Genomic DNA, 23,220 nt, shown 5'->3' with positions numbered 1-23,220 from the left:
GGAGAAGGAGAATCATCTGTTTTAAGGAGCAGTCTCTTGAACACCGGCACATCAAGAATGCATGTTGGCGTTTGGCTATATCATGTTTGTTTGCCTGTGAGACGTGAGTGACTGTTTAAAATAACTTTTATGTTCAGATTATGGGTGTCAAAATTGTCGCGTTATTATCTCGTTAACTTAAAGTGTCTTTAACGGCACTATTTTTTTTTAACGCTCGATTAACGACTGCTCCTTATTTGGAAAGCCTCTACTCAGGGAATTCTAGTCACCACGCAGTAGAAACATCCACGTCAAAACTACCCAATAGAAATGCACTGGAGCTAAAATACAGTGTTTAAGGGGCAGAATATAGGTGGAGGAGCCATTTGGACTGTGTCTCACCACTACCACCCGTGCCTTGCTTTGAAAGAACGCACTCGGTTAGCCGTTGCGTTCGCATCGAGCACCAAGAGGCGTCCATGGGCACTCAGAAACCCCTGTGAGAGTAAAGAGCCGAATGGACGCCGTCTTGACAGTCGGAGTGAGCCCAATCCTATTTATCTTTAAATGTGAGGCGTATTTTATTCAGCATCTCCACAAAATATCTCATCAAGGTGAAAGTGAAACTACCGCTGTGTTCGCTGTAACAGTAGAGCGGCCTCAGCTGCATCTCGCATCCGAGAACTTAACAAAATAAAAGCGTCCGACGTAATAAAAAGGAGTCACTATAACACAATTTAGCAGTAATACATTAAATGATACTGCCTAATGTGTGGGGATTGGCGTCAAGTTGTATTTTAAAATTTTTAAAATGTGCAGAAACTCGCAAGTTACTTATTGTTTAAAATTACAGAGCTATTAATATGAAAAGAACACATCGGTCGTTTCTGGTTCCTATGCAGTAAATATTCGTCATTTTACAATGCACATCCTATTTCACTTAAAATAAAACCCTAGCGCGAATGCATATATTTGTGGGGACTGTGTTGTATTTTACAGTTTTAAAAATGTGCATAATTTCACAAGTTACTTCATGTTAAAAATTAGGCAGCTCCTAATATGAAAAGCATTGAGCTTTCACTATTGTCTTACAAATGCAATACCATGTTGTAGTGATAGAAAAATGACCAAAACAAATCAGTCACGCTTTGGTTTGATTTTACAGTACAGCACATATTTTATTTTTATTTTTTTAAACTTTTTTTTCTTGAATTGTTATGAAATTACTCTATCAATGAATTTTTTATTTTTTTTAATTGAATTGTTATGAAATTACTCTATCAATGACTAAAAAAATAAATAAAACCATATTGAAATTGTACATTTTATTGTAAATGTAGGTATAAATTGAGATATAAAATGTGCAATTAATGTGTGATTAATAGTCAGTTAATTATTGAAGTAATGCGATTAATTATGATTACAAATTTTAATCCACTGACACCTCTAGTTCAGATAGATTGTTTTGGACGGACATCACTAAGCAACGTAGTTTTGTGCAAGCTAAAAATAAGTATGTTGTTGTTGTTATGCAATACAATAGCACCCTCCAATGGTTGAAAGTTCAAACAGACACTAACTGACGTTTGCATTTAGAGGTATAAGTGGAGGATTTATTAACATTATTATTAATTAATCACATTAATAAATTATGTGGTTGTAAATGAAGTAGTAGTTGGAGTAATAAATTTATTTTTCATAGGGTGTGTGGAAAATGAAACGACAAGGAGAGTTTGGCACTTAGACAGGATCTTTAGTCATACTGTAATACAAATTTGCATTATGTTCATATTATAATGTTATGTTGATAAAAGTACTTTAATTGCATGAATACAGTATCTGCGTGTGCGTGCAAATTCATTCAAGTTAAACAGTGCTGAATTATTTTTTTTTTTTACATTTTATACATTCTTAATAAACGCCACATTATGTGCAAAAATGTCCCCTGTGCTTAATATGTACTTAAATATATTTGAACATCGATAGAGACTCCGATTGAAATTAATTTTCATGAAAACAAATTTGGCATCATCTTTGGATGAAGTATCCTTGCCCCAACCCCAACCCCCCCCACCCCTGGCCCCCCTATTTATAAAAGTCTGGCTCCGCCACTGTACATTAATGTTGGTGAACAGTTTTTACAATTGTTTGACAGGTACGAATGATAATGAATAAAACGATCGACCGGCGTCATGGAATGGACTGTTAAACTTTTTTTTTTTATGACGAGCACTTTCTATTAAATCCATTAAATGGTGTTGCGAGACTCATGATGGCTCAAATTGCTCATAATTGATGAAAAAATACTTAAACAAAAAAAATGAGCGGTACTGTATAGAGGTGTGCTCGAATATTTTTCTGCACTGTACGGTTTAGCCGGTTGACCTTATTGCACATGCACCACATTCCCAAATTCATCTGAATGAAATCCTCAGGTCATTTCCTGTAGCTGCACACTGCTGCCTCTCTCTCTTCCACACACACAAACACAGAGCCCCCGTCCCATAGTATCCCTCCCCTTTCCACATCCCTCTGACTGCTAACACTGTAGTGTGCTGTGGAGGTGAACACCACTACATGTCCAGCTCATGTCTGCTTCCTCCCTCTCTCTTACTCTCTCTCTCACACACACACTCCCTCCCTCACTCTCTCCCTCTCGCGCTGTCACATTCCTGTTGTCTAAAGCCGGCTTTAACTCGAAAGGGGAAGGAAGGGTAACAGTCGAAAAGAAGAAGACGGCTTCTTCTCGCTCCACACTGGATAAGAAGTAAATTTGTACTCGGAGAAGGAGCCACCGTAAAGGAGCGTACCTTCTTAAAGGGGGCTATTCATTTGTTCCCTCCCTCGCTCGCCGCCTCACTTTATTTTCCTTTTTTGGGCTCTGCTTTCATTCTGCTCGGACCCACGTTGGACTACTCACGTGAGAGCTTGTTTTCAAAGCTAGAGGAGTTTGACAAGTGCCTTGTCAAGGAAGTTGCTGCCTGGACCTTGGAGGTGTTTCCTTTCAACAATGTGTGCGTAAGTGTCACCTCGACTTGTGTCTGAACACGCTGGGATTAACGTGTGATGTTGTGTGCCCTCGCTCGTCTGGGATGTCGGAGCGTCCTCGCTTCTGAAATGGCTTGTCTGGCGTCACCTTAGGGGATGTGTAGGTGCTTGCTTTTTCAAGATGTGAGTACAAGTTAATTGGAGTGTGCACGCTAATTGTGTGTGTTGTAGGATTCCATTGAAATAGGAGGTAACATGAGCAGAGAGGGAGATCACTGGAGTAGGGTTTGACAGGGAACTGCAGGTTTCTCTTGTGGACAGATGAGGTAAACGTAGGAGAGTCTAAAGAGATGATATCACCGCAAATTCAACACAAACAAATAGTCACTATTTTACAGTATACCTCCTTCGCCAAAAGTCGGCATGAGTGAGATCAGGATGATTTTTATGAAGCTTGATGGAGCGGTAAATCCCCAAGGGGCCTGTAATTATTTCTTTGAAAAAGGTCATTTTTATATTAATATATTAACAGGCAACGTCTGCGTCTGCAAAACTGGCAGGAATGAGCCCACTAGGGAGACTGTAGAGTAACATTAGGTAATAGTTTAAGCCAAAATAACTTTAAATGTGCCAACAGTAGCGTTAATACGCCTGTTTATTGTTTATTTCAAGACATGCTCTCACAGTGTCACATCATTCACATCTCTACCTACTGGCCATGACCTTAACCACTTTCTATTGACAGACCCAGGTAATAGTTCTAGTACCTCATCAGCCGGACTGTATTGATGACCAATCCTTGTTGTTTCTTGGTAAAGCAGATTTGTGTCATTGTAACATTTATGGAAAATGTGACTAGAAATGACAAACATTTGCTAACGTTAGCTTACACACTTGCTATCTTAAGCTTACCAGAGTTGGACATTCCATCAGTATTGACAAAAGGTCCGTCAATCGGTCAATGATAGACTGTAATTTTGTTTGGCGATTAATGAATGACTAGAAACGTCGAGAAATTGACAGAGTAGGCAATGCCGGAACCGGGTTTTCATCCATGGATGTAGTCATAAGAACCGTGTTGGTACCAGCGCACCTTCACAGTCCGTCAAAGACAGATGTCCATTTCACTGACACATTGCATAGTAGTTCTAATTCTTTCCTATTCTCTTTCTATTGCAGTAAACAAGTAAATAAACACTAACCATCCTAACTTTGTTGCACACCATTCTCCAAGCCTTCTCTCGTCTGGCTCTGACCTAACAATGATTGTTGGCCGTGTTGTAGAGCTTGGGCGATTATAGACTGCAATGATAATGTTCTCCTCCAATTCCTCATTATTGCCACATTTATGCAAACATTAGTTTAGTGCTCAGTTGGTTTATGTTAGATCAGGCACATTGTAACTCAACTAATTTACGTCAGGCAGGTTATTGAAAAGCTAAGGGGTCCTAAAAAGGGGAAGTACTGAGTCCGTTGGCTGTGCACAGTAGTATTCGTGTGTGTTAGTGAGGAAAAGAAAAGTAAACAAACAATATCAGGCGGAAGTGTGGTTAAAATAACGTTGACGGACTGACGATTAGCGTTTGTTGTGGCTTGTAGTATTGACGGATTGACAATGACGGAAGGATGTCCGGACTGGTGACGATTGCCAAATGACGGACGCTCAAAATTCATTGACGCACCCACCGCTGTAGCTTACACACATGCTAACATTAGCTTACACTCCCGCCAATGCATGCCTGAGCTCTGGTTGCTGTGTGCTTTTCACAATATTGTTTTGGGCTGACAACAGTGAAAGTACTATAATGTTATCTTACACTCATGCTAACATTAGCTTATACACCTGCTAACGGTATCTTACCCTGCCGCCGTGTTGCGTGGTTTTTGCAATACTGTACTGTTTTGGGCTGACAACAGTGAAAGCACTTTATGCATCTTTCCACTTGCTTAACTTCTTTGCATTCTCCCATGTTTTTTTTCCAAAAGAACCTCGCGTTAAAAACACGTCATCCCTCGTAAACAGGACAGACCAAAACCAGGTCACATCCTGTATGAGAAGCTAAAAAAATGGTCTGATTGGCTAACCGAATAGTGTTGTCAACACGTGGCTCTCTTTTAGTGACGCCTCTATGCCTTTCTCTCACCATGAACCAGGTTTCCCTCCAGTTGACTCTGAACGTGCTCACCGCACACTATTGCAAGTCCTTTTTCCTCCCTAACCACAAGGGACGCTTTGTTAGTAATTTATGAATTAGTCTGTGGTTTAGGTTACGAGACGAGAAAGTTGGCGGCGCAGGAACGAGAACGGGAATAAACAACAGTCGGCTTGATGAGCACATTTTGATGAACTGAATGTAAACTTTGATGTGTTTATTATTTCAGATTAGCTCTCGTGATGTCCTCCAGAGATTAAGAGAAATGACATGACATTGGAGAATGGCGCTTGGACTTTTTTCCATCTGTACTGTCCATACAGACACACACAGATGTGATCCAGGTCTACGACAATGGCATGTAAATCTGTGCCTGGCCATTAGATAAGGCTGACGACTGAGTTGTAAAAACAAAAAAAATAGTAAGTGAGGAAAGCCCGTCTGTTATTTATAACACACTGCACAGCTCCATAGATTAACCGGAGGCTATATAGCACGAGGGTCTCTACAAAAGTATATTTGTGAATGCATATTACATATTCTGTCCACTAGAAAACTATGTGTTCAGGGTGAGGACTTTCCAAACTCAATGCAGTATTTGAGCATTTACGGCTATTTTTGGCATGCGTCCATCACATGATGTCATAGTTATCCTCACATTTATAATGTGCTCGCTTTTGCTTTTTCTATACAATGTTACATTTAGGATAACTTCACCATTCCCCCACCCCAATTTACTTGTTGCCTGGGCATGCATTTGGCAGCTGAGCAAGTGACTTTTTAACCACTAAGTGCAGGGAAAAAAATGGTATCAACTGTATGCAATAGTTAAATACACGTATGCCTCAACATTACCACCCCTTTCGCATTACCCTTACATTTTATCGCTCATTCTGTCATCATCCAGTTGCAGCTTTTCCTTCTTTGTCATCAAATATCTTTATTTACTCTAGCAAGTCGGAGTAGAACCTGGCACTGAACTAAGCGCACTGTAGCTGTGTCTGTTCCAGACATCTTTTCTCGACTCTTTATTGGATGTTTTAAAAATCGTTCTCATGTTTCCAGTTTTGTGTGTTCTGAAATTCAGCATGCATTCATGAAAGACTTTCTTTACTTTTTTTTTTCTTTTTTTTTTTTTAAGATGTGTTCTTTTTCTCTAAAAATACTCCACGCTTAAGTTATTGGGTAAATGCGAGGGGGGGTTGACTGATGGCCAAAGCAGATGTACTTCCAGCCCCCCAAAACTTGCTGGGGGTGGAGGGATTTTGTCTGCCGCCAGCCTTCCCCATTATGTATACATCCTCTAGTTTTCAACAGAGTGGGTTATCGGGCATGAGTTACCAGTTCAGGGTTTGGTTTTCACTGAAACCGGGAAACGCGCCAACGATCGTTTTGCGATTCTGCGTAAACTTTTCCTTAATTTATTTAATTTTATGTCCTCTGTGAACTTCATGCTTTACAGGAAGCGCTCTCCTTTTGAACTGGTGTCTATGTCGATATTCATGCCGGACTCGAATGCAGGTTCATTGCGTTATTTCCTGGTAAGATCTGGGGAAGTGAAAGTCTTGGATCCTTCTGGATTCAGGGGTCAGCCAATTGGGTGAGGGTGGGAAAATGTGAAGAGGGTCATCGGTCATGGGAGGATGTACAATGAAGTATGTAAAACACACGTGTACAGTTGTGGTTATGCTGATACATAGAAGTAAGACTAATCATCTATGTAATTGTTAGTTGTGCTGTATAATTTAATCGTTTTTATGAACGCAAAAGAGATTCACAGACTGTGAGATGAAGAGACTTTAGGGTTAGATCAACAAAGCACTCAACTTTCATCAGAAATCCTCCTATAAAAATTTAAAGGCCACATTGAAGGATTAAAGGCTGCAATTTGAATGAAAACACAAAGCCGCAATTTGCGTAGTTTTTTTTTTTTTTTTTTTTTTTTTTTTAAGTTGAGTCAACCATTAAAACGTTTTGAGTCGTGTGGCTTTTGTCGTTTTATTTCAGGTTGCCAAAATTGGCAGGCATGCCGAATGATGCGTGAAGATTTTACAGGGCAATGAGAATGCTATGCTGCAGATGTTCAACAAGAACTCTGCTTGCTCGGAAGGAGTGGAAATGTAACCTAGTATATGTCAATATGAGGTTATTTACATAACTCTTTAAAACATACAGTTCTACCAGACTGTTTGGCTTCATGCAACTCCATACCAAAATTTGTGGTCTAGGGTAAATAAATCTTTATCGACAAAGTTTTTGAAACTTCTTCAGAGTATCAGGATTTAGTGCCGGACCTGTAATATCTTTGCCATGCGTACTTTATATATTTAATCATATTTGACTTCAAGAAGGGAGCTCAGGAGGCACCAAGCTGTTAGAACATGCGGTCATCTCTTTTTGGATCTGGTGCTGTCTAGTACGCTATTGGAAATGTAATGTGTTCTGGGGATGTGTATAAAGTCTTTTCCTATATATCTTAGAGATGCAAAGGTGATGTTTGTTCACTTACATGCCTTGAGAGTGAACTCTGGAGCAGCTGATATCAACAAATCAATTGCATCCATAATCTTTTCTCTGCATGATACAGTGAAATCATTTGAAATGTTCCTCATTGGTAATGCAATGATAACAGTCTGACGTTGGACATTCAGATGAAAAACAAGACAAGGAATTCAAATAAACATTTTGTGGTTCGCTAGCTTATCCAGGGTCAAACCGTTTGTCATTGCATCCCCCCAGCAAGGAACGACTTGGCCCGTGTCAATATTGATCTATGGTTCCTGGTTTCAGGTTGAAAGGTTATCTGTCATCAGCAGCTGATGGGTCCGGTTGGACCACGCACAGGTCACAAGATTGTTTGGAAGAAGTAGGATTTTACTCAAATTCGGGGTCAACGAATGCTGATTTTCCAGCTCTCCTCGCCGCGGTTTGAAACTTGAAATACAGTATCAGAGCTGCAAAGACCATGCTGTAGTGTACACATCAGTCATAATGACACATGCTAACGAGCAGCTGCAATAGAGAAGAATTAAGATCTCCTGTATTTACAGTACTTCCTGATGGTAAGGAGAGACATTAGCGTGAAAATTCCTTATCTTTAAAAGTTTGATACGCCGTTAAAAAAAAAAAAAAAAAAAAAAAAGTAATATTTGCTCGAAAAATGTGAAAGTTCAAAAGCAAATTTTACAAGGAGTGTTTTGAGTACATTTTACCAGTTTATTTAAAAACAACAACAACAAAATACTCAATAGTTGAGGAACATACCCACAACCTTTTAAAATAAATTGGTAAAATGTACCAAAAACTCTCCTTTGTAAAATTTACTTTGAATTTCTGAGTGAAATTTCCAATTCAGTATCACTCCCCATTTTTTTTTACATTGTAGGGTATTGTCTCACTATTTTTATAATCTTGTTTTATACATAAAGGTGGAAGCCACCAAATAAGTCTATCGGGCCGCAAACTATTCAGTCACCCAACTGGTTGCCGTACAGTAGTCTTTAAAAGGCTACTGGCCTAGTCACTTGAGACGTGCTGGGTTTAAAGTCTCCCAGGGAACTCCATCACTATGATCTTTGGCCAGAAGCCTCTGATCTGGTCCCCGAACACCACGGCTGCCTCACGCATCTTTTCCCTTCCAGCTGAGGATGAAAAGATGAAGGATGGAGCAAAAAAAAAAAAAGAGAAAAGGAGTCACTCACGCTTTCCTTCTATGGCATTTGGCTTTTTTTTTCCGCCACAGCAGGCCATCTGTTTCCTGCCTGCAACCTGATACCAAAGAGGTTTTTGCTACTCATGAGGTGTACGTTGAAGGTTGCCATGTTGCTGGTACGCTGGGCTAGTCATTCATGTTAGTCAATGTGATGTGATCGTGATGGAGTAAACAGGGAATCTTTGAATCCACTGTGACCAGTACCCAATAAAAGGATGCTGAAATTGGAAAACCTTTTACAATGGTAACACAAATAAACAAATACAGTATGTTCCTTACTGGATAGAATGGAACGTAATACACAGTAGTCAAGAATGGAAAGATGCTTAAACAGACATCCAATCTCTCAAACATGCCAACTTGGCAAGTGTTGGGTTATTGTTAGAGGCCTGGAACTGATTTGATTCTCTACCAATCCACCCCCCTGAAAGTACGCTCAACTACTTTTCTTCTGTTCATGTGATGTGTTTTATCATAGCAGGCATCTCAATTAGTTTGTTGATCAGTTGTGGCATGAGAGCAGTAGTTATTTTGTCAGTCCAACAATTGCACTTGTATATTCGCGAGCGAGTTGCTTTCTATTTGGATCTTGGCTTTTGGCCACTAAAAACATACTAGGAGAGCAGCCTCGACGAGCCTGGATGAGCCCTCAGTTCGTTTTTGCTTCGACAAAATGGTGAAGGAGAAAAACAAGTTGCATGGTCAGTTTTCAGTTCTTAGACCTCTACTTCGTTTGGTTTGATTTGATTTCTAGTTTAGTTAGCCCTGTTACATGGGAATTTTCCATCCCTCAACCCCCCACTGCAGACCTCTTTCTCAGGCAGTGTGTTTGTTTTCAATCAAATTCTATTATAACATCCACAAACTAAAGCAAATCCAGACTGCCAATTTGTTGGGGAGGCCTCTGTGCTTTCCTGTGGGCATGCTCACAGCCTGCGCCAATGGATAAAGATATCAACAAAGATTATTTGTACCATGCTCATGCATCCAACCTTTGATGCTTTTGCACATGCATCTAGAATCCGAGACAATTCCACATGGACTTAACTTTCAGCAGAAATGCTCCGAGAGGTACAAATCTGGACTGAATGAAGGTAGCCAAAAATGATTTCTTCCCTGGTAAAAGTACAAAGGCTTCAAGAGGTTTTGAAGAGGTTGAAGAATCTTCGAGACTGCAACCATGTGTGCCATTTGTGAGTCTTCTGTCTTTCATTCACCTAATAAAACGTATTCACAGAGTGTTGATGTGAGATTTGTCCCATAAAGGTCACCCTTTATTCATCAATGGGGTGGTCTTCTCCCGCCTTTACTTCACGCTTTCCTTTCTTTGGAATGTCCTTGACCCTGTGCGAACCATTTGAAAGAAAGACCGTACTGTATTTATCAGCCTTACTAAATAGGTTGTGGTGTTTTATTATTTGTCTGTTAGCAGGATTTTGCCAAAAGTTGCAGACTGACTGACTGGACTCTGCTAAGAGTTGAGCCAAGAAAGAAGCCATTACATTTGGAAGCAGATCTGTGGCCGATAAACAAATAAATCCCCAAGGAGCGCAAGTTGGGCTCATGACAGGACGCTACAGCTCAGCAGACAAAGCACACACAAGCTAGCTCTCAGCACTCTGGTCAGTGGAGGAGTACTCAAATATACTTGAATGGTATGGGGAAACAGATTTCTCCAAATTGCTAATGTAAAACTCAAGTAGCTGTCCATCAGAATTTTTTTCCTAGCCGTTGTTTTTTTGGTTGGGTCATTGGCTTAGTTCAATGTTTCACTGTGTTATGATGTTGATGTTGTCAGTTGCATTTGCAGTTACTATGTCCCTTATGATGATGTAAGATGATGTATTAGCCACTCTAGTCTTGTGCAGTTACTATGTCCCTTATGCTGATAATGTACTAATGTTGTCCAGTTGTTATCTAGTTGCTGTGGTCCTATTTTAGTCACTCTTATTTTATCATGTAGGCCTTTATTCTGTAATATAGAAGCATTGACCTACCAAGAGAACTTTTGACCCTTTTGTCAGTACGTCGAGGTTCCTTAGCCGAGATTTCTTGCAGCATGCAAGCTGTTCCATGTATTTGAGGTTGCTTCAATGCATCCAGCCTTGTTCTCTCAATCAAGGTTTCTCAGTCAAGGAAGCCATCTGAATCCAGCCCTGCTCTCTGTTTTTACTTTGTATTTTTGTCTATAAAGGCTCTATTTCCCAACTCACGTGTCTCGTCGGCATCTGGGACCTAACTCACCTCATGTGACAATAACATTTTAATAAGTTAGCGTTGGACTCGATGTTTCCATGAACAAACTCCTTTTTTTTTTTTTTTTTTTTTATACAAGAAGCTATGAGTCTACTTCCCCTTCCGGAATCTCTCTTCAGCCTCCCCTACAGTACATCTGCTGTCTCTGGACTCAATCTAAATGTCGGCAAGGTGTTCTGTGTAGTGTTTTGGTTAAGGTGTCAAGGAGTCTGTTTCGTGTCGAATGTGATGTGCTCCCCAAAGAGAGATCACAAGATCACAGATCAAATTGCATTTACCAACTCGAGAACACTAGAGACTTGTGCAGTCTTCTTAAGGTAGAAGTGCAGATTGACTAAAAACAGGGCAGTCAACTTGAGATAAAGACTGACAGTGTATTTCACCAGTAAAACAATTTGTGGAGCTACCGCCAAAGTCGCACAATTAAAAATGTTTAATTTTCCACATAATTTATCTTCCAATGTACTTCATAAGCACAAATCTGAGCATTCAACAAATAGCATTCAGCTTTTCAGCATTCCCACGCAATTGCTGCAGAATTTGCGCTTTGTCTAGATTTGGTATTATCAGTACTGTTTGACTTTTTAAATATACATTCTGTTGGGCCTGTAACGATTGAAATACTGTATTTTACTTTTCTTCAGTAGAATAACCAGTTATGATCAACTTTGTAACTGCATGCTCTTTTGTCTTACATTTTTCTCATGGGCCTATCCCATCCTAAAGATAGTGTTAAAGTCCAAAGTGGAGCCAGAGGAGGAAGCCGAGAGGATATTTATCTTAAAGGCTTTTACAGCGGGGTCTGTAGCAGCTTGTGCATCAGTCACGCTTGCCGTGTCCGTGTCCTCACGCCTTCTCGCTCCGCTATTGACCCCTCGGGGCACGATCAGCATCTGTTGGGGCTCAAGCTGTTTTAAGACCGTGGCTAAGTGGACAGGGCTAGAAGAAGAAGGAGGAGGCGGGGACGGCACATAAAGTGGACTAGCTGTAATCAGTGTTGATTATGCCAAAGTGTCGGTCGGACCCGCAGGAGGCACTTCTAGAATGGAAAACGGCATTCTGCTATTTACAGTATGTTGTGTTTATACACAATAGCAGCATTTGTATGCCTATTTGTCACTCTCATCTGTCCTCCATTCTCTTTCGAATGCTAACAGCTGTACTTTGTAGCCGCCTATAAATAGCTATTTCCAGAGTTGGTTGTAACAATAGCGCCCAACAATAAACTACATTTCCCAGGGAACTACATTTCCCATCGCGAGATGCTGTGACTATCGCGTGACCGGTAGCGAGACTGGGAAAATCTAACATGGCGGCGCTCTGCTGCTAAAATAGAATTAGCTTTATATTTCTAATTAAACCCGAATTTAATGATTAGATAAATTCGATTTTTTTCTTTTCTAAGAAAGATCGGAAATATTATCCAGTGTGGACGACCTCGAACGTTTTATTGACGATCATTTTTATAGCTGCGCGATGGATGAGCCGGCGGCCAGTCGGGATAATCCTTCGAAAAAAAAAAGGAAAAATGACTCGTCAACAGACACGGACGATTTAGCAACCGCCGACGTATCGGTGAGTATGCTGGATTCCATAAATAAAAAACTTGACGTCCTCTGTCTTATCCGCGAGGACGTCAAAGAATTAAAGGCAAGTTTGGAATTCGTTAGCCAACAGGTAAGCGATCTCCAATGCGATAACTCCGAGCTACGCTCCTCTCTCGTCGCTGTCACAGCCGAGTTGGAGACGATTAAAAAGGAAAATAAAATGCTAAAGGAAACGGTCTTAGATGTTCAATCCCGTAGTATGCGGGAAAATCTAATATTCTCAGGTATATCCGAAAATTCTCCAGATAATCCAGAGGGTGAGATAAAAAAATTCATGACATCATCGCTAAAGATCCCACAGGAGACGGTAAATAATATCTCTTTTCACCGTGTACACGGGTGGTGTCCCACAGGGTTTAGTGATAGGGTTTCTGCTTTCCTTTCTGTAGCCTTTGTGGACACAAGTATACGATTGCATATGAAAATACTTGGCTAGTTTTGTCATGTTTGTGGTTGTACAGTCTTCTCATTTAAAAAAATATTTGTTCTGTGCATCTGCCCCCAAGATGCACTTTTCTGTGAAAAAAATCAGTTTTAAACTAGTTTACTTTCATTTAAAAATGATGATAAAGTCTACTGATGTGTTGCATCAGTATTATTGAAGGGTGGAAAAATAAATTCCTCTTTGGCCACCGTGAAATATGTTGAGAATGAAGTGCAGACATACCTTTACCATGCGCACAAAAATAACCATCCCATGACCTCAATCTATTATCAAAGTATGATATTGCTCTACATCTGTGGAATTTTTGTCTTGTTCATTTATTAACTTCATGGGCGTTGGTTCCATCAATAAAACACATTTAGTCAGTAACCAGAATTTTCCATGTTTTGAGTTGTTGTTGTTTTTTTAACTTAGGTTTTATTTCCAAGTCATCAACTGTGTATTCTTGTTTATGGACTGCGGAAGATTTCACACAATCTGTTCGCCGGTTGATTTGTTCAGATTTGCGAAACCTCATTTCTGAATCATGGGTCACTGCGGCTCTACGTTGAACTTGCTCACTTTCATGCTGGAGCCACATAAAGTCGCGCCATGACCTCGCATCTCAACACCATGTCAGTGACACCAAATTTGATGGCTTCAGCAGCATCCAATCCATTACGTCATGAGTCTGATATGAAGTAGTAAATTTAGACGGTCGGCACAGTTTGATGAATCAGTGTTGGTCACATCCTTGTTGACTCAGTTAGACACTGTAAGCAACCAGACTGAGCTGACTCAGGCTGTCGCTTCGTCTCTCCCACGTGGAGCCAATAAGGATCGGAAATATAAACATGGCTACTAAAGGGCAGGATCTATTTTGGAGTACAGAACTTGCAGAGTCAAAGGTTAAGCAAAATTGGCTTAGAGAGGGGGAAAAAAAAGCATGGTTGTGAATAGTTGTAGTCAAGAATATTTTTTTCTAGAATTACTAAACTTCGCCAAGTTGTTATGGTATCAAAAATGACCTCAGGGCTTGGAAATGTAATCAGTTTTCTGTCTTAACACCATGACTAATCTGTATTCTTATCATGTGTTTGAGTTGTCAGTGAGTCCCGTTATCTTTTTAGCCCAGTTTTTGTACTGTTAATGTTTCAGTACATTTCTATTACTGTATGTTTGTATATTTGACTACTTTGCTCTTTTTATGCGTCCTTGTACTTTTACGAGCACTACCAAAAGTGGACTAGAAGCTGTTGTTCCTAATGAATGGTAATTGCGCATCTTTCCAAGACATTTTGGACAATTCTATGCTTTCAATTTTATAGAAATCACTTTGGGGAAGCCTTTATTGAACAAAGAACCACTTTTGTTACACTTGGACCAGCAAATTGTAGCATAATCCACTGTCTCCACTATTGTTGTGCACTTCCCAGACTCCCTAAAAAAAAAAAAAAAAACTATTTTTGTCCTAAGGCAACTTAGTCTTAAGGCTCCGTGTTGCTAATTTCCTGACATAACATCCACAATCAAGTTCAATGGTGCACAGGAACATTGTAAATCTACACCTGAAAATGGTCACACACACCCAAAAAAAAAATAAAAATCAGGTCCAGATGTCGTTCAGGGGGCAGTTTTTGCTCGTGGCCTTTATCCCCCAAAAGAACAGTCACAACTTTTGGAAGGCTCATAAATCTCTACATCAGGGTTCAAGACCCATATTAGAAATTTGGCTCCAAACTTACCAAAACATTTTATATTGGGAACCACCAAACATCAATGAACTGAAATAATGAGGGTGTCATATTAATTTACTCGCAAATTTGCCGACTCTGTGTGAACTCTGAGCATGTTTAGTTGTCTTTGTGAGGTAGCTCCACAGCTGAGGGGTTTTGTCACTCATTGTTATGAGCGCACACTGTCAGAAGTGCGACTATTTCTGTCTGCATCCATGTTAATGACGCCAACTGTGTGTTAGTATGAGTGGTGTTTAGGGAGTGTTTAGAAAACAGCTGAGCTTTTTGGAAGAGAACTGATGAATGTGGTGAAGTGAGAGCTATTCAGTTTAGAATAACTGACGCTCCCCTGCTTGAAAATCCCAACTATACCACAAACTATGATGCCAAAACGAATACCTTCAAATATTTCCATAACCTTAAAAATACAGCAGGGTCTCGGTCTTGTCTCTGAATCAAAGGAATTTTTACTCGATCTGGAGTGGATAGACCAGCGTTGTTTATGTTGTTGGGAACGTAATGGGGAAAAAAAAAGATACCAGTCATTTTGTTCTGTTTTTCTTTGGTGATTTTTTGTCTAATATATACAGTCTTGGCCTTGCCTTGGTCTCAATACTCTCTAGTCTCAATTATGTCAAAGCAATAAAGTTAAGAAGTAAAAAAAATGTACATTGGGCCACACAGCTAAGCGCAGGAGTTACATCAATGATGCCGACGCAACTGTGCTGGTCGGAAAGTTTGCTGATGCGACCTACAATCCGAGTATCTGAGCCAAAAAAACAAAACTTAGTCTCATCCTCTTTTGGGGTTTTTTTGCGTTCGAGGTTTTCAGTGATTCTTATTCATGCATTTACAAATAATCACCGCCAATAACTTCCTAGCCTAGGAAGCTTCCTGCCAACAGCCTCAGATCATTTCCTGCCGAGGCTTCTGGGTGAATTAAGGGCCTCTGTCGATGGCAGCTGCGCAGAATGGAACATTCTAATTGCGGCTTTCTCAATATTGAATTTCCTTTTACTGTACATTTGTATTCAGCGCCTGAATGTTTATATAACCATGTTATGAGATGTTCTGCCTCCAACTTTGTGGGCACCTATTTTGCTGTTTCTGTAGACAAAGCAATGTTTCCGTGGCCACATGAAAATGGACATAGAAACATGTACAGCTGTGAAGTGTGAAAAACCACATTATACTATACATGCACGTACACACGAATATGAAAAATAATCACAGTTGAGTCGTTTGTCCTCTGACGCTTGAACAGAACAGACACTGTGTCTTCTGTGGCGGCCAGACAAGAAAGAAATGCGTGTTAATCGTGCCCCTGACACGCATACTTTCAGTCTATTTGGTTTAGTCATGTCAAAAGGCATACTTTCACAATACGATGTTTATGTCTCTGCTTGGCTGAGGTCATCGTGTGATGCTATCCTCCGCTAAACAATAGGCCATCTTGTTTATGTATCAAATACATGCCATATTGTGAAATCAAAAGCGCTGCTGTGTCAGCTGGTTGCTGTTAGGAGGTTTGAAGTCACATGACTGAAGCAGACACCTTCAGCTTTTGCCCTCTTCACCTTGCAGGAATGCTATTAGCTGTGTGATAAATGGCTTGATGTCATTTGCCAATTGTTGAGTAAGGGTTGGACAAAAACAAAACAAATACAGAATAAAGTTTTGTGAGTGAAGTGTGTCCATGAATGCTGACATGAACCGTGTGTGCATGTGAGAGAGAACAAATTAACTTTAATATTATTACTTTAAATGGGCACTGCTTGCTGATTGAAACCAGATGTTCCATTCATATGCCAACAACATTGACTGAATGCTCTTTTATATGACAACAGTATTGATTTCAATTTACGATGAAGTGAAACTTAAGTGTAATGACGACCATGTAAACTTTAATTTATTGTGACGTAGCAATAAATATGAAGAAAGCGTCAGACAAGACACAATATACAATATAGCTAAATTAAGATTAGGGCAACATAAAAAAAAATCTAGCTGCGAATGTATGTTAGCCGTGTTTTAAGTTGATAAAAAGAGAGAAGGAGAAATTAAGTTTTTGTGTCAGAATTTTTGGGGATGTTTTTGTGTGATATCGCCTGTAGGAAATGTCATCACCAAAACACTAAAGTTTGAGTAAAACCGTCTAACAATTATCCTCGACTCCTTCATCTGCTACTTGGAAAACACCTCTAATTCGCGGACACGTTTCAGTTAAAAATATCCATCTATAAGATGAGTCGAACATTCCGAGGTTCACCAAGTTGACGCCTCAACATTACAGTGACATTTCAAATGTCACTTCCCCTAAAAACTCAACAATTGGCTGACAAGTGCATTGGCAACTGTGGTTGTCCTTTTACACACCTGAGGGCATTACAGTAAGTCGGGGTGGGTATCGATTCTAATTCCCTCAATTGATTCATTATGAACATCAATTCTTCTTCAATGTCAAGGACATAAAAACTCCACAAATATTAAATTCCAGTGTACATTTTGCGGAGACATTAACTGGTCAAACGATTTAGTTTATTAATGAAAGTTACAGCTGTTATAATCGCTTAAGTGTTCCACAAACATTGACATCAGCAAGGACGAGAAAAATATTTTCGCAACTCTAATAAGTGTAAATATAAACTTAAAAATTCTGAATTGTCTTAAATTGCGATAAGGGAGGACTTTCATAAATGTAAGAAAATGCATTTAAATTCATATGAACAGTAAATTTCAAGAAAATAATAAAATAGAAAATTATATTTTCTTAAGAATTTATGGGGAAAAGATTTAAATAATTGATTCATGGTTTTATGAATCTATATTGGGTTCGAAAAAGAAAATCAATCCTATATCGATATTTAATTTTTTTTTTAAACCCAGCCCTAAAAATAAGTAATTGTTGTGGTAAAAGCTAATTAAAAAATGTATCTTAAAAAAACAAACACTTTAAATAATCTTAAAACTGATTTTCATTCCCAAACACTATAATAGATTTCCCTCTCTCCATGAAAGAGTCGCAATCGTTGCTTAGTTTTAATGTACATCGTGGCAAAGCCTGTAACTGTGGCTTCCATTTACATCAATATTACACAAAATATCACCACCCGCTTAGTGTTCTCATCTGGGCTTGTGTGTGTTTCATTTGTTGGCTCTGGTCTGATCTCATTTTGGATTTAGCACGGTTTAATATTTCACGATATCCCCTGTGGCTTACAAGGGCTTTGTCCCAACTGCACTGGTCAGCACATGGGCCTCAAATACACACATTCACACACACACTTTGGCTGGGGGGCAAAAGCCATAATGAAAACAAAGCTGAGCCCTGCCAGTGTAAACATGGGCCATTGTTGTGAACGCTCTTTTCCCGCCTAGTATCTTCGCGCCCAGCGGCCATTCAAAGTTGTTGCCAACAAGTGGGGCGCCTCGTTTTGATCAAGCAGGATATGATTGGCCGCTGGGCTGCAGACGTGAGTAACGAAACGCAAGTCATGAATCTTTTTTTTTTTTTTTCCCCAAAGGCTGATACGATTATTAGTAGTCAATGAGACCAATAACCAATATTTCAAGCCAACATTCATTTGCAGTAAGAGAAAATACCAGGTCAAAATTACGAAAAAAAAAATATATAATTTTAAACATATAATAATAATAATAATAATATTTTATGTATAGTTTCCTTTCTGGACACTTTATAGCTTTGTTTAAAGAAAAAAAAATAGCAGGGAGCTTCCAGGATCATCAGCATGTGTTAAGTTAAACGAGAAACTAAGCAAGTAAATAGTCTCCTAAAATTTTTTACTGTAAAAGTTTTCCAAAAGTTCTACACAATTTATTTTATTTTTTTAAATAAAAAGAGTAGAGTTGAATAAATTTACAAATAAGAAGTAGCATACGAATCTAGCTAATTTGGGTTTTTTGTCAGGGTTCGTAAAAGGTTTCAAAAGATCTTCGCAGACAGCAAAAAATTGTCTGAATATGTTCAAAATGTCTTTGCGACAAGTAAAAACTGTCTGTGACCATCTTATAAATCCCGATGATTATAAACCCTAAATTTGCTATATTCGCCAGCATTCACCACTCAGTGAGATACCAGCTTTATCGTCCTTCAGATTCGTAAGATTCCGATGCCGAAATGCCAAATATCGGCACTGAAATTCGGTCCATCCCTAGTTTCATTTTCAAGCTGGAAATACAGTTACCATGTTGAGTTTGTGTTAGCTAAAAATGAAAATAGTAAAGTTGATACACACTTTGCTGTCGACAAAGTGTTATCCAGCTTAAAGAAAACATCAGTTTTTATCATTTTAGATGTTCTGCAGTAATTTATACTTTAATTGGCACCTCAAGTCTTGCTGTGTTTTTACATGAAACAATTTGCGTCATTTAAGTTTTCATTTATTACAAAATGAATAATTTCTCAACGAGGTCGGTGTACTGACTCGCCAAAAATGTGGCCCTTGAGAGGCATGGAAGTGAGCAAGAGTGTATATATTATGTAGCAGATTTGTATGCTCTTGTGTGTGCCACATCATGGTGTGTCATAGCTGTGACCCTGGGCCACATATGCACCAAATTACAGCCAATCACAAGGCCGTAATCAAGGTGTGGAGTGGTTGCAGCATAGCGGCGGTGGTGGGGGACTTTGGGAGCCGTGATTAGCATGCCAGACTGATGAGGAAAGCTGTTTTTCTCACCTCCACTTTCAGATGGATTGTTGGTTTAGTTGGTACCAATCAATTTTGAATAAATTCAGATTCTTGGGTTTTATAGCCAATTTAGGTGACATTGGATGAGTCAATTGCGAAAGGTACTGAAATGTAGATTTCGCAACCTTTTTACTGAAGGACAGTCTACAATGGTTGACGGCAACATTTCACGTAGCAGCTCTTCTAGCGCTTCCAAATTCTCACAAAGTCTCACTAGCAAACACCTCAGGGAATATTTTTCCCTTTCTCTCACATCGCAAGCAATTTTTGACAATGACGTACATGCTGCTTCTTGTTGTTTTGATATTTCTATCACACACAATCTTAACTATTAGAGCAATTGATGTCAGGAAACAGCTGATTTGTCTTCATTGACCATTGCTCCCGAGTGACGCGGACACTCTGCAGAGTTGTAATTCACCGCTGATCTGACAACACACACACACACCCCACACACACTGGACTGAAGCTCAGCCCGCCAAATCTACATGAGGTTAGGAATGTACAGCCCACGACGATGTGGGTTTGAATCAGAGTGCAAGACTCCCTGACTCACTCACAGGACACTGTGAGGTTGAAGGGGGTGTTTGGGTGGGGGGGGGGAAGTAGGTTTCGGGAAACAGTTGTGTGAATCATAACACATGCTTTAAATAGAACGCATTTTGATTTGTTAATCAGTTTTCTTTTGATGCAAAATGAAACATGCTTGAATGTAAAAAAAAAAAAAAAAAAGTTAGTGAATCAGAATGTTGCTACTACAATAGCCATGAACGCTAATAATTCTCTCATGTCCTCTTCTTCTATTTCTCTGAAGTCCCAAAGAAGTTACTCCAGGAACAAAGCTCCAGACCACCAGCGTACTCGCCACCATCCAGCGCCCATGACCCAAACATAGTGGGAGACGGCCCTCCTGAGGGGACCTCAATCAAACGCCCCGACGCTGTTCCAGGTGAGTAAAACTGCACGCACACTTACACGTGTACTTGGGTCAAGTCTTAGGAGCACCCCCCATGGAGCGAGGTTAACACTAGACATTCAACCCCGAATACCCCACTCCCTCCCCACTCCTACAGGCTTCAAGAGGAACAATATTGAGGTCTCAAATCAGAGCATAATATATACTTAAAGTCACAGAGGTAAAATTGTTTCCATATGTATTTTAGCAGGGGCCATACAGTATATGATCAGTGGCCTAAAACTATGCTAAGTCAATGGATGCACTTATATACTTATGTGTGACCACAGTCTAAATCAGCCATCCAAACTCCAGAAAGTGGGCTGAGACACAGAGAATGAAGGCACCGCTAACAAAGCTGTATTCATGACAGATGGTAGCCTGCATCCATAACGCAAATTAAGATAGATGAAGAAATGAGAAGGACAGGAGGATCTATGCATCAGCGGTGACAGCACCTCACGCTCGAGAGGCCTTGACCTCCTTGGAAGCTCTTTCGAACGTTGCAGCTCATCTGGAAAAACGAGTTTCTTTGATAGAGTGATACGGGAGGAATACTGTAAAAGACATGAGGGTGGAACGTGACACGTTGACATTAAAGTCTACATTCCTAATCACATCATTTGTCTTGTCTTTTGTCTGGGGATGAAATGTTTTGTCGGAAGGAAAAGAGGTTTCTAATAATACAGTACTACCTGTCTGCCTTCTGATTACAGTAATGGCAAACGCTCGCTAGTAGGTGGTTAGCATAGCTTAGTGTATACGAGCTCTTGCATGCCCGAAGTCTAAGTTGTATGACAACTAGCCAACATTAGCATACATGCTAAGCACATTCCCACTACATTTTTATATTAATGTGATACAACAATTGCAGATGAGATAAGCTTTATCTTGGTCTTCAGCCATGTTTTAAGATCTCATTTACAGTGAGCTATGCTAACTAGTAACCACCTACTATCAAGGGTTAGTTGGTATGTTGGCTAGTTCTCATACAAAATACCTCAAAATGAAATGTGCGTTGATAAGACCAGAGTAATAAAAAGTCTTAAAATACACTATTATTGATGTTTCGATTACGGTAGCCAGAAGGCTTTTTTTAATCAACCATTTACAACATGCTAACTGTTACATATGGCAAGTAAAGCTAATCACAATTTGCTAAATTCTTGATAGCGCCCTAAATGCAAATTTTCTGTTTAAACATCATAAAATCTATTTTGTTTTTTAGAGCAATTTAATTCAAGTGTGAGAAAAGGGCAAAGTGATGTGTGGTTAGCGCATCTGCCTAAAACATAGTTGATTGAAGATTATAAATGTCCCACCACTTTTTTTAAATTTATTTTAGACTAGTTCCTTGCAGTAGTACCAACTAAATGAGATAATGATCCATAATGACTCATTTCACCTGTTAAGAGTGTCTTGTTTATTTTTCTGGCTGGCTTAATGTGTGTGATTTCTGAATTCTTGTTAATGTTAGCTAGCTGACATTTACACCACAGCCCGTAGGTCCAGGTGGAAACGTTTACGCCAGCAATTCTAGTCTAAACTATGTTTATCAGATAAGAAGTCTGACACACCTTAATTAACATCTCTCTAATTACATCAATTTTGTGTGACATTTGACCAAATAATGCTCAACCTCAATGACTGAAACATCATCACAAGTGACGATGATTATGCTTGCGGTGCAAAGACATCTGTTTATTTTGGATCTCAGTTTACCTCTTGTTTATTTCAGTGGGCATTGCTCGTTTACGGGGGTTAGAGGTAGTCATTGTAAGGACTCACCTAAACAGAAATGTGAAGTAAGTAAAATAGGGGGATTGTCCTTCAGAAGAAAGCTTTCTTAAATAATATTTCTGACAGTTCACACTTTTAGAAGAAGGATGTGTGAAAGACATAGTTCAAACTTTCCCAGATTGGTTATCTAGTTCTGAATGGCCTGAGTCAGGTTGCATCTACTGCGGTGGTGCCATTTTATCTCGTAGATCACAAGACTGAACATGTGTTTGATGCATCGTCTCCGAACAAAAATGAATAAAACACCCACATAGACGCTGTGGGATGACTCAGCTGCTCAGAAGCATTTCACATGCTTTACAGTAAATGACCCAACTGGTGGCATCGCGATCTGATGGCACATGTGGTAAAATACGATGACTGGAACTTATTCAGTGCCTCATCGTATTTGGGACCGGATTTTTGTCTGAAAACTAAAGCACTTAACATACTGAACCTCTCGATTGTCTCTCAGGTTGATCTGTTCTCTGGCTCAGGCTTTTCTGTCATTTCCTCTCATTTCAGACCGGAAGCGCATCAGAGAGACCAGCGCCAACGAGGAGAGGTATCCAGAGGTCGGAAGAGGGGGAGGCGAGACTCCGTTGAGCCCCCCGGAGATGAATCCCATTATCAACTCCACTTCCAGCTCCAGCATGGCCCTCATTAGCAACGCACTGGCGGCCTACATATACGTCTCAAGTAGGAACACCTTCAAATAATCGTGTTTAGCGACTGCTGGTTGATAAAGGATTTTGTCAAGAACAGATTTAATCAGTTAAGCTTAGACCAGAAACAAAACGAGGTTAATTTTGTAAGACTGATCTTGATCTAAGGCTATATAATGCAGATCTTTGTCAGAGGTGTCAAATCCAGGTCCAGAAAGTAAAAAACCTTGCCAGAGTTTAGCTTCTATTTTAAT

General features: G+C 39.7%; 1 protein-coding gene across 9 annotated transcripts in view; it reads left to right on the top strand.

Moving 5' to 3' along the window:
- The window catches only part of eva1aa (eva-1 homolog A, regulator of programmed cell death a), a 282,265-nt gene that overhangs the window by 256,770 nt on the left and 2,275 nt on the right, over nucleotides 1-23,220 (top strand). For 6 of the 9 annotated variants that reach the window (XM_077511023.1, XM_077511024.1, XM_077511025.1 and 3 more), the window contains 2 exons: nucleotides 20,382-20,516; nucleotides 22,827-23,000. In XM_077511023.1, coding sequence (XP_077367149.1) covers nucleotides 20,382-20,516; nucleotides 22,827-23,000 — 309 coding nt within the window. Of the gene's footprint in view, nucleotides 1-2,553; nucleotides 2,998-20,381; nucleotides 20,517-22,826; nucleotides 23,001-23,220 lie in introns of those variants that run through there. The other 3 variants (XM_077511028.1, XM_077511029.1, XM_077511030.1) reach the window with 3 other exon arrangements.

Source organism: Festucalex cinctus, chromosome 21 (genome assembly GCF_051991245.1).
Source record: "Festucalex cinctus isolate MCC-2025b chromosome 21, RoL_Fcin_1.0, whole genome shotgun sequence".
Taxonomy (NCBI): Eukaryota; Metazoa; Chordata; class Actinopteri; order Syngnathiformes; family Syngnathidae; genus Festucalex; species Festucalex cinctus.
Note: the sequence above shows the minus strand (reverse complement) of the source record. Positions and strands in the feature narration are given on the sequence as shown.